Source organism: Cyprinodon variegatus, unplaced genomic scaffold (assembly GCF_000732505.1).
Source record: "Cyprinodon variegatus isolate N-32 unplaced genomic scaffold, C_variegatus-1.0 Scaffold267, whole genome shotgun sequence".
Taxonomy (NCBI): Eukaryota; Metazoa; Chordata; class Actinopteri; order Cyprinodontiformes; family Cyprinodontidae; genus Cyprinodon; species Cyprinodon variegatus.
The window spans coordinates 741443-759792 of record NW_015150720.1 but is presented as its reverse complement, the minus strand read 5'-3'; the positions used below and the strand labels follow the sequence as shown (position 1 = coordinate 759792).

The 18350-nt window shown below is 36.2% G+C and overlaps 1 protein-coding gene across 8 annotated transcripts in view; it reads right to left on the bottom strand.

Annotated features, from left to right (window-relative positions):
- Window positions 1-18350, bottom strand: part of LOC107089820 (neurexin-2-like) — a 224374-nt gene that overhangs the window by 36189 nt on the left and 169835 nt on the right. For all 8 annotated transcript variants that reach the window (XM_015382809.1, XM_015382812.1, XM_015382811.1 and 5 more), the window contains one exon: window positions 1513-1694. In XM_015382809.1, coding sequence (XP_015238295.1) covers window positions 1513-1694 — 182 coding nt within the window. The remainder of the gene's footprint in view (window positions 1-1512; window positions 1695-18350) is intronic.

Sequence of the window (18350 nt, the reverse complement as noted above, 5' to 3'; positions counted from 1 at the left end):
TACAGATATGCTGAGAAATTGATTTTTTCTTAATCCTCAGTGAAAATCAATATATTTGGAGCTCGTTCCAACAGCAAATGTTTTTCTGTTCGCTCACAAAGCACCTTGTTTTTATAAATATTCTTACTATTCTCTAACATGAATGTCAAATGTCCATGGAAGGACTCTTTAGTCAGAGACAATATTTTCTAAAATCCAATCAGACTGTGCAGAAGCGATAACAAGCAGCGGCACGATTGGTGTGTTTTGGGGGTTATGTGTGACACTTGCGTGATGTCATCAGAGCATCCCGAGCATGAAAGTCTGTTTATAGGAGGGCAGATAAAAGTTCAATCTGAATCAAGCAAATTAGAACGGACACCTAAACCAAAGTGGAAGTGCATCTGCAGCGTCATGGCAAGTGGTGTTTGGATTGTACTGACAGTAGGGAAGGAGGCAGGAAAAGGATGCTTCCTATGGATAGTTAATTTAGCATAGGGACCTCCTGACAATCCTATCCACAAAAGAACTACAGTATGGTGTTGCTCACAATTGCTTGTGGCAAAGCCCACCTGACAGAGTTGAAAAAAATAATAAAACATTCTCACTTGTACTCTATGTGAGTCCATGAAACCTTCATATATTTGACATTACATTTTGAAGAGCTTCAGCCTTTTGCTGTATTTGTTTCTCTTATTTGTTTCTTTCAAACAAGCATAAAAAAAGGACAATGTGTTATGAAAAAGAACAATATTGGGTGTGCAGGTGGCGCAGTGGTTAGGGAGCATGACCCATGTAGGTATGTCTTCAGCAGGCGTAGAGCTAACAGAACTGCCAGCGTTGCGCGGCAAAGGCTCAAACATGTACGGCTGCTAACTTCATCTTGCTAACTGGTTAGCAAGATACTTCCAGACACTGGCCACAACCAAACTGCTTGGGAACCTTCTACCACAACAATCCCATCCCCTTGATAAACGACCAATCACATTCAGTGTATTAATTTGTGTAAAGTGGGGCACCACTTCGGATAATTCGGAACTGCAACACTTGGAACAGCTGCTTCCCCACGACTTTAAGTCCTGTAATGATGTTTGGAAGGCCAGATTCAGCACGTTGCTTCAGAGTTCCTTTTCCTTCAGCGTTCTTAATGTTGACCGCAAAAAAAACGAGAAAAAACAGGAGCCAGGGAGCTATAGTATGCACAACATGAAATCACTTTTTGTTTTTGTTAGGAGACATTTAAGTAACAAACCATAAAAAAACTGACTGTGAAATGTATGATTTGAGTAATATTATAGAAATATATTATAATATTATAGAAAAGTCTTTCTCTTAGTGTTAAATATAACCAAAAAACTCTCCAGCAAAAGAATTTGCAACAGATTTCCAAAATATTAAAGAATCTCAAAGATACTCAATAAAAAAACCTGGTGAAATTTGACTTTTTTATCTGACCTAGTTTAAAGGGGGCAAAATACATCAATATGAACTGTTGCATTTAAAAAGCACATTTTTCTGTTGTTGTGTACTTACAATGTGCAGCTGGAGATAGTCTCCGAGACCGTGGGTGCTTTCCACACGCACTAAAATGGCCTCCTTCTGCTGAGTGCTGAAGCCCACGGCTAACCTGTCGGCGCGTGTGCTTGGCCTTTCGTTGGGAGCCCAGGTGAAGGTAATAAGAGCCCCTCCTTTCCCAAAGATGTACGTGGTCCCAGCTAGGAGCAAAAAAGAAGCAATGGGACAACTGTCATCATTTCCTGCCTGCAATAAGTGATAGATTTTGTGAAGCACAAACATTCTGACTTTAGACAATTTGTTCTTTTCAGTTTTTAAGCACCAACCCTTGTATGAAGATGAAATTATGATTTCTCCTCTCACCCTCTTTTAACAAGGCCACCTCCGTCCACAGCAGTGCTCTTCACTTTTTATGTAATTGAAAAAAAAAAAAAAAAAAACAGGGCAAAAGCTGACTGAAAGTGATGTAATGAAACTAAATTCCCTTATTTTTATCTATTTCTTTCTTAAAAAAAAAAAAAAAAAAAAAAAAAAAATATATATATATATATATATTAGAGGATGCAATATGTTTTTTTGCAGGCATTGGCTAGCATTCAGCAGCTGAATAATGCATACAAATCCTTGTTTCTAATATCATATGCATTAGGTTTTATGACTCACACAGAGCAAAAGCAAATATTAAAACATTGCAAATATTATTATGCAAATATTCAGTCCAAGAGACTGAAAATCTAATATTTTGCTTTTAATTACCTTTTTACATTTTCTATTTCAAACGGAACTGAAGATCTTTTTATGCATTTTTAATTTTCTAAACGTGATTAAAAACGTGATTTTCTTTTTCATTTAACTTTTCTTTTTAATCTTGCATGAATCTTATACATGCATAGTGCTGCATACCTTTCTATGTGTTGGTGGTACAGGAAGACTCTGTACCACACTAAATGAGTTCTCTGTAAATATTATTAACTTATTTACACTGTAGAATGCTGAGGTTAACATTAGATAAGCTGGATTGCTGCTGATGTTTAAAGGTTGTTTAAAAAACATTTTTTTTTAAAGCGCTGCAGCTCTGAAACACTATGTGTAACGCACACATTTGCCTAAGCCTCAGAAACGTAGACGTAGAAAGATTTTTTTTTTCATTTTGTGTACACGAATGTAAATAAAAATAAATTATGTTAAGAACAGCTCTCCAAACAATTTCATTTTTTTAAAGTGCAGCCTTGAAAACAGTAAAAATACATAAAAACAGTTCAATCTGAAAAACTCACACAGAGAGAAAAGATAATTAGAAGAATTTATTGATAAGAAAGTATAGTCTTTGGCGCTCAGACCTCGGCAGGAACATTCATGCTGAATTATGCTTAACATGCATGAGTAGATGAATGTGAATAGGGATGTTCCCCCCGGCCTGAAACTGGTGGTGGTTTAATCCGAGCTGGTTGACAAGGTGATCTGCTGTGCAGAATTGTGGGACTAGAAGACTGAGGGAGCTGACGCCGGGGCTTCACTCAGACTCGGGATATAGAGGTCCTGCTTGGTGATGCAGGTACCGTGAACTGTCCATGATGAGCAAGCATGAAGCGACAGTGGAGAGGAAAAACTCCCCTTTGGGAAGAAACCTCTGGCAGAACCGGGCTCAACATGGTGGTCTTCTGCCGGACCAATGCGATGAGACGAGGGATGGTGACAACTGGGATTAATACTCTCTGATGAGGTTGAGGTGAAGTCGTGTCATGGAGGACGATTCAGCTGCGATGGCGGAGAAGGGGATGGAGGTGGGTGAATGTCGTCTGAATCAAAATCCGACATGGCGATTGCAGGATAGCGGGCTGGGATGAGGATTTGAAAGAGTTTATAAAGTGGAAGCAGGACGCTGATTGGGCTTCGTGGTGGAGTAGTTCGAAGCTGATTGGCTCGCTTCAGAGACGGATCAGCTTCTGATTGATGGAGGTAAGTCAGAGTTTCTTCAATTGAACTTCCGCTAGAGCTTCATTACTATAAACTTATGACTGTTTATTTACAGTTTTAATAATTAATAAAATATAATAAATAAATAATTAATTAAATAATTAAATAATAATTAATAAAATATAATAAATATAATAAAATACAATAACCCATTTTACAAAACATTCAGCAGTCTAATTATAAAAAAGGAACATTAACATTATGGCTATAACATTATTGCTTGTTTATAACATTTAACATAATTATAATTTAAAACATATAATATAATTGTCTTGTTTCATGAAGAAACAAGGCAACAGCTACTGGGAAATCTCAGAAATGCCCCAAAATGAACAAAACTTGAGCTAAAGCTTCACCATCGACTCACTCTACTCACTTCCGAATGCTCTATGCCTGAAACCGAAGGTTAAACAATGGATTTAACTTTTTTACAGATCACTCAGATAAGTTTTTTTTACCCTTAGCATTTATTGGAAGTGAGTAAATCCTTAAATTTGATGAAAGAACAAACAAGGGAATTAATAAATACACAGATAAATAAAACAAGACTTTATGTAACAGCAAACGTAACCTGTTTTAAGGGAGCAGAGGACAGCTTGTTACGAACTGAAAGGCACTACTCAGCGCAGGAGTGGATTGAAAGCTGAGCTCATAACTTAAAATCAAAGCAGGATTTGATTTCCACAGAATATACTGTATATCTTTACTTTCACACCTGTCATTTCCTTTTTTATGTGTGTTTTAACATCACAAGAAAAAAGCAGGAAAAATTGTGAAATTAGCCTTAGGAAAGATTTACAGATGCATAACAAAAAAATTAACTCTCACACACAGGTAAATAAAAGAGGATTTTTTTTTCAATGTGTTGCATAAATTTAGGCCTGATTGAAGTCCTTCCACCTGCTCCTTCAGAATATGGCAGGTGCTTGGCAAAGTGGTGCTTTCTGCCTGAACTTTTTACCACTTAACTTATTCCACTCCACTCACAACCATTCCTTTCTCCTTGAGATAAATGAAGGAACGTTGATGCTAATTTTGTCATTTACAAGTCTAACTCAAATTGCAGAAATACCTGCGCACGTCTGCACAGGCATGTGTTTAAATCCTTTCACTTGTAAATCAGACACCTCTAAGCGGCGTGAAGTGATGTATTGTGCAGGTTTTTCGTTAAACCTGCTGAAAATTGCTAAATGCTGTATTTCAATATGCAAAGAGAAGTAATCCATTTATTCAACCCATGCACATGCAAATCCTGCTAGTTATGTGGTGACTCTAGAGGAGCCAGATAATATCCTGTGGTGCAGCTGTCATACAGCTGTGACCAAAAAGAAGCAGCCACATTTGAAAAAACACCAGTTTATGTTTAAAGCACTGTTGTCACACCTGAAAAGTGTAGCATGTGTGCCTGCTATTATTCAGTGAAGCAGAGGAAACTTGAGGAAAAACACAGTTGCCCCATTTTCAACAACCTGCAAAGGCTCTTCTGCTGAGTACATAAAATGTCTTCTATTGAGGAAAACAAACTGCTTGCACAAAGCTAAAGAGTGTCACAAAACACTCCGTCTGAGGTTAAAAAAAAAACCTTGTGCTGATTTAAATGTTATTTCAAAGGGGGGGTTTTCAAACAGTGATTGTTTCCAAGTTAATTATTTCTTATTATGTTAATCTTAATTAATGTCTGGACTTTGCAGTCAAATGAGTCAGTGACATTAGTCACTTCAAAGAGGCTCATTCAGAGGTTTTCAGTTTTTTTCCTTTCAATGAATCGTATCTATCTCTGGCCTCTAAGTTAGCCCGCCTTTTCTTCTCAATTAAATTACTAAACAGAACCATTGATTTGGCTTTAGCCACAACTTTTGCGGCCTAAATTTAGAACTGTTTCTAAGTACCCCAATAACAGTTGCATTTGTCATTGAAACCCTACATTACTTGTATCTAACACTCACTTTTATAAATGCATTAAAGTCTATATAAATCAAGATGGATCATTTAAAATGGAAGAAACCTCATAAATATCTGTGAATGTCAATGAAGGGTGGAGGTTGGTTGAGGACCCAAATGCATAGATTAGTCCTTGCAGGTTTAATAAAATCAAAAAGGCAACAGAAACAAAATCAGGAAACCAAAAACCAGGAGACATCAGGGGAAAACACACATGGGGAGCCAAGTAACGACAAGAAAACAGCAAAGAGTAACTGAACAGAAGGTGTATATATGGGAGAGAGAAACAATGGGAGGACTAATCATCTGGTAGGTGTAGACAGAAGTAACCAGAAGGAGTTAAGGGGAAAGTGACCGGCACAAGGGTCAACAGAGAGCAACTCAAAACATACAATACTGCTTAAATATAACACAAAATGGAAAAGAAAACAACAAAACACAGAATAACATAAATCAAAGTGGAACTGAAAAGTTAAAAAGAAACTTAAAACTTAGAAGGGGAGAACCATAACAGTGAATCTGAATTATGTTTAAAGACAACTGTAAAACAGGGCTATGGGCTCTAGGACAATCTGAGCATTAAAATCTGCCACAAAATAGTCGATTTGTTTATTTCCTTACATAAAATGTAAAACTCTGTAAAAACAGATTTTTGGGGGGTTAAATCGGATGATCTGTCTTAAAGGAGCAGGGGGTTTAAGCCTGACTAAATCTTTGGATCCAGTTTCTACCCCTATGCAAAATTAAAAGTAAAGTATGGTTAACCTAAAAAGAGATATAAATCCATAGTCCAGATATTTTCCCTTTTTACCCCTTGAAATATTCCTTTAATGTTTCCGGTTCAAGATTGGCACCCAACAAGGAATGCATCAGTCATAGTTAATGTCTTAATACATCTCTGGTTGGTCACTGAAAGCCCTGAATCCAGCTGCAGTCTGCACCATGTGATGCTCCCCTAAAACTCTCAAATAGCCTTTATAATCCACTCAAGGCTGCAGTGACTCATCAGAATCAAATTTAATGGTCAGGTTGGTTTACAAAATAAAATAATTGAACTTAAGCTTTCAATTATTTACATCATAATTAGTCACTTAAAAACAATAACGACGAGATGTGGAGAGTATTCTTAATAAGGGACAAAAAGCAAAAGTTTAAAAAAGGGTAAAAGCAGTATTTACATAAGTGTGAATATGCAGCACATGTTTTTATTTTTTTTTAAATATGAATTTTGTCTACTGAAGCAGCTGCAGTTCAACGCTTGTAAATTTCCCCCAACCTCTTTAACAGGTAATTAGGCATCTTTTTTTTTTTTTTACACATTTCCTTTCAAATCAACTCTCCAAATATTTACAGGAAATAACAAAGTTGGCATTCAATTTCAGCTTCCTTTCTCACATGTTGAAAATTACCTTTGCAAATAGATAAAAAAAAGCAAAAAAAAGCTTCCTACTGTATTAGCATATTGGTGTATGATTAAGGTCAACAGTTGATTATTTCCCTGGTCTAACAGGACATGGATCGGTCAGTTTGACCCATTAAGTGTATAATACATTGGAAAAGCTACTCTCTTTAGCAGTGAGCTTGTTTACTGGAGGCTGTCAGTAGCTGGCTAAACAACTGCCAAGTCAGCAATCCCTCCTTGTAATCATCTAAGCAACAACACACAGTACCATTTCTATATTCAAAATACATCTTTATGTGTTTTATGTAAACATTACAATTTCAGACAAACTAAAGCTGTGGTTTTAAAGAATAATTGTCAAAATTCATAAAATGTAAATTCTTGAAGTTTATTTTGAAGTTTATCTGTCTGTCTATGATGGTTTATAACTCAAATAAAAACTAGAATTGCAGTTAAATGAAACAATATCATAATATTTATTCTTTATAAGAAGTAAAACATTTCAGCAAACGTAATTGACAGAACACCAATGGGATATTTATTTTCCACTTTTGGACAACCACCAAATTACACTGTTTCAGATCCAGCTTCAGACAATACTAAAATGTCCTCATGTACAGTTAACATGCACTTTGATACATTTTCACCGAAACCACTGCTAATGGTTGCAGAAGGCTCTTCTCAAAATGATTTTTATTTTCAAGCACGGCTCTAGCAGTCTGAATTATCAGATCAATATGTAACTGGGATCTTTAGCGTGAAATATTCTCTTTGCACCACTTGCTAGCTGACCTTCAGGGAAAACACATAAAAAATATTTTCTAAGGAAGAACATTTATGTTGGAAATACTTTGAAATATTCTAAAACTATTCTTTGTGGACTTTTAAATATTCATGAGAGAATTAAGCATTTGGGGAATTTGCCCATCCTGATATCGAAGACTGCCAATTAATGCTGAGCATCATGTGATGTTGTGAACTGTGCATATTGTGCTCCACTGCAGTAGGCTCTTTTTTAAACCCTTTTCTGTAGAGAATCCAGGTTGAAGGACTTAATAGACTTTACTATGACAATACATCTTAACACTTTTCAGTTGTCTAGACCAGGGGCCACCAACGCAGCACAAAGGGGCCCTCAACGACCACATTGTTTGCCCTCAGGGTCTCCTGAAAACAGCACAACTTATAAAGGGCCAAGTTTGAAATGACTCAGTACCCATGAAGTAGCTCTAAGTTCTAAACAGTTTGGTGACCCCTGGGCTAGACTGTCTTCTACAACTTTAGCAGGTATGGCTAAAGTATAATCTCATCTTGCTTTTTTAGGCGTATGCTTTTTAGGCGTGTTTAACTTTTCAAATGTTTTTCTCTAGTCTTTGCTGACTAGCAGTTGCTAAAATTTAATAGCTTTGCAAATAACATTCAAATAATTATTTATGTTGTACTTTAGATGTCAACTTAAGCAATTAAAACAAGCTAATGTTACGCCTTACTATGAGGTAAAATATGCTAATTATGAAACATGGTGGTGAAGATTCTTAGTCATCCAGGTCATAGTCATTCCAAAAACGTAAAATAAAAAAAAAAAATCCACTGGACTTTGTTTCCAAGCTTGAAGATGTTTTGCTTCCCATCCAGGAAGCTTTTTCAATTCCAAATATCAAAAACCTACTTTGCAGCGATAGAGTCGATTCCTTCCTGCTATTATCACAACCCCACCCCCATACAGGGGAACAGAACACCTAGCCTGTTCCCCCAAACGTTTCCCTTTTCAGAGGCATAGACCAGTATTGGTTATTACAGGTTAACAAAGAACCCAAACGACCCCCATTCCTAAGGGGCGGACCTGTTGGTCCAGTTCAATTTGCATGTTTTCTACGACAAAACAAGGCTTTGTTTTGGTCCACTCTATAAATCCTCAAACTCAACACTAATTCTTATATTTTGATTGAAAAAACTTCCTGGATTGGAAGTGAAACGTCTTCAACCTTGGAAACAATGTCCAGTGGATTTTTTTTTTTTTGCTAATTATGAAACGTATAACTGGTCTTACCCATTTTGTGCCTACATTGATTAGATTTCAGATTGATTTATGTTATTTATAAAGATTCCTATGATAAGCAAAGGTAAAGTATAGGTTTTAGAAACAGTTTGTCACAGAAACAAAAAAGGAAGCAGAGCTGGGTTAAAATGGTAAGCCATGAAGCTGAGCCCAAATTAGCTAAAGAATTTAAGAAACAGATAGGGGGATAGTCATATGCTGTTACTGAGACAAACTATAGTCTGCACCTTAAAGATTATTTGTGTTTGAAATGTACAGAGCTGCATTAAACAGTGTCAACCCCCAATACAAGTTATGCAAAAAAAGTTGACCAGGTGCTATGTGCCAAAATGATTTATATCACATTTTTTTTATTTGGAGTATTTACGGAACTAGTGGCTTGTTTTTCTGACAGTAGGCTGACAGGAAAGGGGGTATGAGAGAGGGGGAGAGACATGCGGCAAAGGACCACAGGCCAGATTCGAACCCGGGTCATCGAGGTGTGCGCACTAAACACTGCGCCACCTGCTTGCCCCTGCATTATTTACTTTGATTAAACACTTAACAGAAGGTTTTTACGTTATTGTGGTCTCAAAATAAAAATGTTTGCGTTTGCATGCTGTAGGTAGCTGCTTTGTGTTTTACAGTGTTTACAGCAGAAAGTATGAGGGTTAATTTTGTTTCCTCTATGATGTCTTCATCTAACAACATTCAAGCTTTAAATTTTCTGATCATTGATTAAACATTTATAATTGAGCAAATCTGAAGGTTTCCAGTGCCGTTACTAGCACAATACTGAGTCATCGACATGCTGCAGAAAAGGCACAGCGGCTTTATCAGTGTATATTTATTCTATTCCCCTTGTTGTAGTTGTAATTCATTGGCCCAAAACATTCTAGGTTTTTATCTGTAATACAGAGAACAAAACCCCCAAATTCTGCCTGATTTCTAAAGTGGTCAGCAAATCATAACTGACTCCTCTTGTACCTTTTGTGTCAGCGGTAGTCAATAACTTAGTTAGTAGACAAATAGGACATTATTGATTTTACAACAGAGAAATTAACTCATGTAGCTTTTTAGAGTTTAGTATGAGCCTCACATTTAACACTGAGCCTTTTTAAAAACTGTATCTTACCTACTTGTTTATCCAATATATTTATATTTTATTATTATTTTCTCTGAATAAGCACATAGAGCTGCATTTGGTCAAATATGTGCTTTATAACTAAAATTGCCCTGAGTCTCATTGGTCGCTGCCACCAAGTTTGCTAACGATCAACTGCTATCAGTCAAGGGTGGCAGGCAGTGTTGTTTTTGACAGCCATCTTAGATTTAGTCTTAGTCTTCAGGACGAAAACTATAATTAGTCTTAGTCGCATTTTAGTCATTACAATATGTGATAGTTTAGGTCAGTTTTAGTCGACATGTTGCAAAAAAAAAACTGTTAACCTTTACAATTTCAAACAACCAGCTTATTTACCAGACTGACAGCTCTTGCCTAGATACTGCAATTGCTGGGTATAGAATGCCATACAGTTCATCATTGCTGTTGGGCAGAAAAACGTTGATTTGTAGAATTCAAATAAACTTTTTTATGAATTAATGCCCTACTTTATAAAAAAAAAAGTCTTAAACAAAAGCTGTGAAAATAGCAGATCTAGTTCATCATATCATATTTGTAAATATAACAGACAGAGAAGCTAACAAGATGTACAACAAAGGAATGGTTTTAGACATACAAGGTTTACATTCAAAAGAAAACACTTCCTGATCTACTATGAATTATGCATTGCACACAGATCAATCAAATACTCATTGCTCCAAAAAAAAGCAAAGAGCAAAAACATTCTTCTTTCTTCTTTGGCAATTTTGGCTTTATTTGGCTTCTTGGTAACCGCTGCTCAGGGGGTCAATGTAGTTTTAAATTCACAGGGTTTTGATATAAAGAATACAGAGAACCTACATAATTGCCTTGTAATGCCATGGCAATCCAGACCTAAATTGAATGAATATGCTAACTAAAATGTTGATATATTTAAAGGAAACATAGAAAATGTTTTAATTACAATACAAGGAAACATTTACATCATAAAATTAGATAAGAAATTAAATACATACAAATGAGAATAATAAGAGATGAATATTCAAAGATCTATGTACCTTTTCACCTAGCTCCAAAAATAAACAGTATGTGATGAAATATTTTCCTTGGATATAATTTAGGGATTCCTTTTGGTAGAAATTAAAGAATGTTTAGTGTCACCTCCTGTGAGCTGGAAGAAATACAATCTTAATAGTTAGATTAAAAGATTTTTTATGCTTGGCAGATGATGATCAGCCACATATAGTATATTAAAAAGCGAGAGCAGGAAGAGTCATACTACAGAGAGCGAACTATCAGTGTGGAGCATAAAGCGCAGACTCAGACTCAGAGCAGTTTTTCCAGAGTTCAGCACGCAGTACCAGACAATTAAAAGTTATTTTCCCCCCTGCCTCTGCTGCAATGGTCCATCAGCGGCCATGCAGAAAGTGCTTGAAAGGTGGGGTGCATGATGAAAAAAAAACGTAGCTGCAGGGATGATACTGCTTAGCTTTTCTAACAGATTACAATGATGCATTTTAAATGTCTGACCGACCAACCACTAATTTTTATTTAGTCTCGTCTCGTCTTTTCTGACGAAAGCTCAAACCTATGACTAGTTATGTTTAAGTCATCAAGATCCATGTTTAGCTCGTCAGTTTTCGCTACCATCATGAAAAAAAGGAACGTTAATGAAATAATAATATCTCTGTTAATTTTGAGGGCCTCTTGGTATCTTATTTGACATTCCTTTAATGGTTAATCAAATTTCTTACCATGCAATGTTAGAAATATTGTTAATATACTATATGTGGCTGATCATCCTCTATTTCTAGCATGCAATGTTAGAAATATGCAAGAGTTCAGCAATTTTAGGAACTATATCTCAAGTGCAACTGATGCCACAAAAGAAGCACAGATTGTTTGCATCACATGGATCACAGATTAAACCCAATATAAAGATGAAGGATTTGGAATTAGTCATTGAAAGCAGGCTTTATTCTTGAATTTTGAAAAAAAAATATTTTGATATTATTTTTATTGAGTCTTTTAGTCCAAAAGTCTCTTTACAATTTACATATTCCACGCCATTAACTATTTTAAATGTTGTCTTTCCAAATCTGTGCATCTATGTGTGTGAGCTTTAAAGTAGAGCGGTCATTCCCGTTGTCAGTCCACAAAGGGATTTTCCCTGAGTGCTTGGAGAGATATGCTGCAAATCTATAAGGTATCCGTGTAAATTATGCATGAGCTGTAATAGTACAAGAGACGGTGGGACTGTACACCTGATGGACTGTGTTTCCACAAGCCAGGGAACAAACAGAAAACATTTAGGTAAAACAAAACCCCAGGAATGAAGTATTTTAGACCATAATATATTATTCAAGTTATTATATTTGATGTATTCAGCACCAAGTCAAAGTAAAAGGTATCAGAGGGTAAAGAGCAAAGGGTAAAGATCCTAATCAAATCCATCTTTGTCTAATCTAGTTCATTCCAATGAATCATTAACTTCTTCATATGTAAACACCTTGCATACATCAGTTAATACTAAAATGAGCCTCATTATATCCTAAATAAAGGTAATTTACCAATATGTAATGCTATTTCAGGGAATTATTGTTGTTTAGAAGAGTAAGTATCTCACTACGAATGACTGATGGAACTTAGCTTCATGGGATCAAGCATAGCAGAGAGATAGAATGGAGGGATGAATAAGGTTAACATGCTTCTTTTCTGTGTGCATCCTGAAATATGGAATATTAATGCACCTGGAGGAAAACATGGAGGCATCTATCTATAGACAGCAGCACCTCCTGCATTAGTAATGACATTAAAGCGTTTCATTACACCTTTCTGCCTCACCGTTCTAGCTCCATCTTTTAAGGGAGGACTGGATTTGAGCAAAAGCTGGTAGTAAATCAGGTTTATTAAGATTATTCTTGCAAACAACAGTTTACTTCCTTGGTAAAACGGCTCTGTTCACTGCCTCATGGGAACCACTGGACTTCTCTCTTTTTTTTTTCATGATACGAACGAGAAGGCAGCCTTCAGATTTTCAGCTGCACGATAAGCATTGTGTCATCATTATAAGTCAGTAACCTTGAAAATTCAATCAAACTGCAAATGCATTCCAGTAAGACTTGCATCTAAAACATTATATAAGAAGCTAACAAAATATCAGTATACTGCAGCATATTTACTGAAGAGACAAAATGAACAGCATTTTTCCTACTCCCTCAAAGCCCATGAAGACTCAGTTATATTAATGATGTTTGTTCTTTAAATAAACTGCAACCCGTTTCGGTTAAGCTTTCAAAATTTAATCATGACACTCTGTCATGTCTTAATGGATCTTTACACAAGTGCAACAGTATGGAAGGGTTGTTTATGCCAAGATGAATGCTACCCACACAAACATCCTGTCCTTCTTTCATATGTGCTCTAAGCCAGCTGAATGTGCAAGAGAAGAATTGTTGCAGCCTTAACATTTTAAAATACACAATGGAATCAACGGTAAAACCAACACTTTGAATTTAGAAAGGAATAAAACAAAATCCTGGCTACCAAAAACTTATCGAACGCAACATTACACAGAGGTGTAAAAAAAAAATACAGTTCTGAAAATAATGCAAACTGTTCTTTAGTTCTTAAAAAGCTTACTTTAGTTTTATGGAGCGCAGATTAACACAGATGTGCCCTTTCCTGACCCCCTGCACCAATGATCGCTCCTATACAGTAGGTTTGTTTTTCTGTATAAGCAAGTCAAATTCAGGTAGTTTTAAAATGTATGCCACAGAAGCTGTCTGTTATGCCTATGATAGATGCTATTAAAACCTAATTAACAGCTAATGAAGATCTGAATTACAAAAGTAATCAAAAACTGGGCAAAAAGCATGTTTCTATAAAACAAACACTTCAAATTACTGTTTTTTTTTGTTTTTTTTTAAAAATCAACGATAACTCACTTTTGTAAATACAGTGGAAAGCTTAATTTTAGAAATATAATTTGATAAGCTATATTTTTTGTTACCATGGGAACATCAAATTGCATATATGGATTATGATTTTAAAAAGATGAAAATGAAAACATAAAACATGTTTACAAGATTTTTTGGAATCCAAATTTAGGTCTCAAGTCTTTTAGAGCCAGTTCTGTGTCAAGTCCACTGAATGAAATTGTGCAGCAATTGTCTCCTTTAAATCAGCAACATTATGTTGTTTTTTTCTCCTCATATAAAGACTTTAAACATTATGAAGTGCTTTATATTTTGCACTGATATCATTATTCCAGGGAAACAGCTTCTTATCCATTGCTTTAGTAAATTAAGTTTCAACACTTTTTTTAGAGATCATTTTTTTTTTCAGATAAATATGAGAAATTGTCTTTATATTACTTTGGACTTGTTTAATTCTGCAATATCTTGCCTTAGCGTTGACCTCTATGGGTTCAAATGTAGCTACTGCAGTTAAATTTGGTTAAAAGATTAAATGCTTACATAGCTTGTTATGCATCTACTTCACAGGCCCGTTTGTAAATATAATGAGGTGTCTATGATTTATCTCAGACCTTGGCTGAGAAGTCTGTGTGGTGAACTCTAAAAGAGGTACAGTAGCGTGGGCATTCAATCGCCTATTGATGAATTTAGTTTGTTTACTGGCATCTTCACTCATCCTGACCACATCCCTGCTTAACTTCCTTTGCTCTTCCTTCCCCTTGGCTGCTTTATGGAACTGGGACTATAGACTGGCTATGATCACCCATAGTTTAATATCTAACATCCAAACAAATTAATCTAATGTACGTCCACACCGAAAACAAATCCAGCAAATAAAAGCACCGCTTTCGGTTGCTTTTGCTCGCCTGACATTTTGCTGAAAATACACCTGACCAGAACAGTAATTCGCATGGCGGCAAAAATTGAATGCTGGGTGTGAGGCTCCACTATGTCATTGAATCTGCTGGTTGTCAGTTTCAACTCAGCATGGCGGACCTTGCTTTGTTAGGGAGCGAGTCGTTGTGCTTTAGTTATTTTAGAAAGCTGGCGGCACCTGCATCCCAAAGAACCCAGCAGAAAGAGCACCAGGGTGAGGGAGTGGATGCATGAGGCTAGCTCTCAAAGCTAATTGGAGAGCGGAAGGTTGGGTAATTAGCCGGACAGAGAGAGCGCAAAAGCGGGGAGAGGTGATGACTCTGCCGGAGCTAGGACAATTGATGATTGATTTAACAGTTCTTGAAGCTCCCTTTTTTAACCCACCCCAAAAACCTCTTTATAGCCTTTCCTAATTCATCCTATGTCAACATAATTTCCCCTATCTAATAATAATAATGATAATAATTGACCTTTATTGATCTCACACTCAAGAAATTTGCCTCTGCATTTAACCAATCCCCTTGGGGAGCAGTGGGCTGCCACTGTGCAGCACCTGGAAAGCAGTGTGGGGTTAATGTTTTTTTTTGCTCAGGGACCTAGGGTTGCAGTCCGTGGGAGTGGGGCTCGAACTCAGAACCTCTGGATTCCAAGTGCAATGCCCTAACCACTTAATCACCTCTCCCCTATCCCCCTGCTATCTTGATTTAAAAAAGCTTGTCCCTGCTGTGCTCCTTCTCCCTGTGTCACAGCCACATTAACTCCCTGATTGGTTCTTGTGACACGAAAACACAAAAGTTTGGATGTTTCAACTCCTGCAAACTTTGCTTTGCAACCTTCACAGAAGTGGCGGCACTCTTGCTTATCTGTAATCAAAATGCCTTTCCCCTCGCTAGAGTCACGTCCTTCGCCCCCTGGCACTCTTTATTCGGATAACTTGCAAATTGTTGGTTCTAGTTGTAAACATGTTCAGTGTGAACGTACCTTAACTTTAAAACCTAGTTAGTGCGTTTAAGGCATTAAACCCAAAGAGTTCACCCCCTTTCTATATAAAGATGATCTGTCACTGTATGATGCTGTGGTAATATAAATGTATACTCTGAGCATCTTCTGTTTTCAGTAAGTAACAGGTTAGAACTGACCTTCAGTCATACAAGTAGAAATAAGAGTTTTTATTATTACTACTAATAAATTTTTATTCCTGGTCTGCCCTGTTTAAGTCTCTCTCCCAGTCTGGAAATATTTTTGAATGAATTCCAATTTCCAAGAGGGTAAAAGTGCCTGAATGTGTACAGCGTTCTGAAGAGGCCTCTAGAAAAGACAGTTTGTGAAGGGCAACAAGGGGACATCAAACAAAGCTGTTGGATTTAAACTTGAATTCTCGAATTTGAGCAGTTCTGAAGGAAGTCATAGAGTTCAGATTTCTCGTCTGGCTCACAGCATCTGAGGCACACTTTCACCATGGTCTATTAAATTCAGCTTAGTGAAATGATGAAAATGAATACTCAGGCCTGAAGCCTGTCAGAGAGAACATATGGTTCTCAAGCTAAAAGTTAGTGTTCCGGTTAGAAAGCAGCATCAAACAGAGCCGTGCAAAAGACTACAAATAAAACTCAATCACACCAATTAAATTTGTCCAAACGAAAGTAGGCTGCAAAAGTCTTATGAATTTTAAATAAACCACACATGCAGCCGACACACGCTGACTTCAGCTTTATTATAGTTGAACTGCTGTTTCTGCACCTTTCAGCAAGACATATTCAGACTGCCAGTTTTCAAATTGAATGTCTGCAGCTTGCGGCACCTCAAACAGCCCTTTCTTCTCCATAATAGCATTCAGGCTTTCTCCCACTCAGATTTCAGGTGACTCGGGGTTGCGATGAAATCGTGCCGATGTGAGTGCAGCAAATGAATAACTGGGCCGAATGTAATGCAGCCTAGTCAAGTAAAGCGTCAGATAGATATGATATAGATGTTTCTAATGAAAGGCAGTTTTTTTCTGCATGACTGCGAGCATTGTAACATCAAAAGCTCTTTGTATGATTTTATGATTTCCTACGTTTTTTTTTTTTTTTTTTTTTAAACCTTCTCATGCATGATAAAATGTTAAATCCATAGCATCCAGACCATTTCTGTGACATTCATGCCTTTTTATTTGTAATAGCTGGTTATGGCCAAAACCCATTATTGTTTAGATTTATGAAAGGCAGTGGTTTAGTGTAATATACAGCATGTTGAAACTCTAACTGTCCCTCACGCTGTGCGCCTAGCTGGGCAGGATCCTTTTTGGCTTAGAAAGACTGGGATGATTCATAGAGGCTTCTGGATAAACTGCAACATTTTCTTCAAATAACTGAACTGCTCCCTTGAAAATAATAAAAAATTTAGAACTCTAAGACATTATATCTATACTTACTACATATATATATATTTTCATATCTATACCTATAGATAAAAACTATAACTTTGATTTAACTCTGATTTAGAAGCATATTTTATTGTATGAATGAAGAAATGAGCAGTTATGCACAGTTTTGTTGTTTTCATTTAGTGTGTTGTATCCAGAGATTTGAAACACAAAGAAAAACAATTTAACCTTAGAAAATGGGAAGAAGTAAAATGACAAGCAAGCTGAAAATACAGAAACCACAACAGAAAACCAGAAAAAAATCTGTGTTTTAAAAGCATGGGATGGGGTTAGAAGTGCAGTCTGCTTCATTTGTTACAGTTTAACACATGCAGCTCCATTAGTGCAGCTCCACTGCACTAAAAAGATTCAAATATTCTTATCAAGCCAATGAGATGGTGAGCATTTTTATCTGCAGGCAGATTTACCAAAGCAACACATTTTTTTTTATTACAAAAACAAAACATAATAAAAATTATATCAAACCTGCAGATTGTGAAATATGATTAAATCATCTATTCATGGATTAAATTAATTAAAATAGACTGAAAATGTTTTTACTAAGCACACATGTACTCGAAATGAAGCTGGTCCCTGAGAACAATACTTTATTTGCACTCCCTATAAATCACATAATTATAAATAAATGAATGTAGAGTTTCTCAAATAAAACCACATTTGAACGTGGAGCATCAGTGCAGAGAGATACTGTTTGCTCAGTGGAACTATTTTAGGAGAATATCCATCTTTGTGCCAAGTTACTAGAATGATGTGCAAACTCTGCTTTGCAGACACTAAAATTTGGAAAACAGGAAGAAAAATGTCTGCTATTAAGTTCTTTTCATGAAACTTGAAATGGTACATTGTTTTAGGCTACAAACTCTGGTGCACGTCTACTGATTATGTGAAGTGAATTGTTTTCTTCTGAATCTGTTCCAAAATAAGACAACTTAGAATTAAAAATCCAGATGGAGTTTAAAGACTATTAAAGACGTTTCACCTTAAAATATGTTTTTTTTTTCTTGTTTTTTTAAGGTGATGACTTGTTTTTTTGACATTCAGAGGTGAAAATGTTGTATTAATGAAATCACAGGTTTAATTAAATACTGCATAACATTTTCTAACCTAGGCTTTTAAGA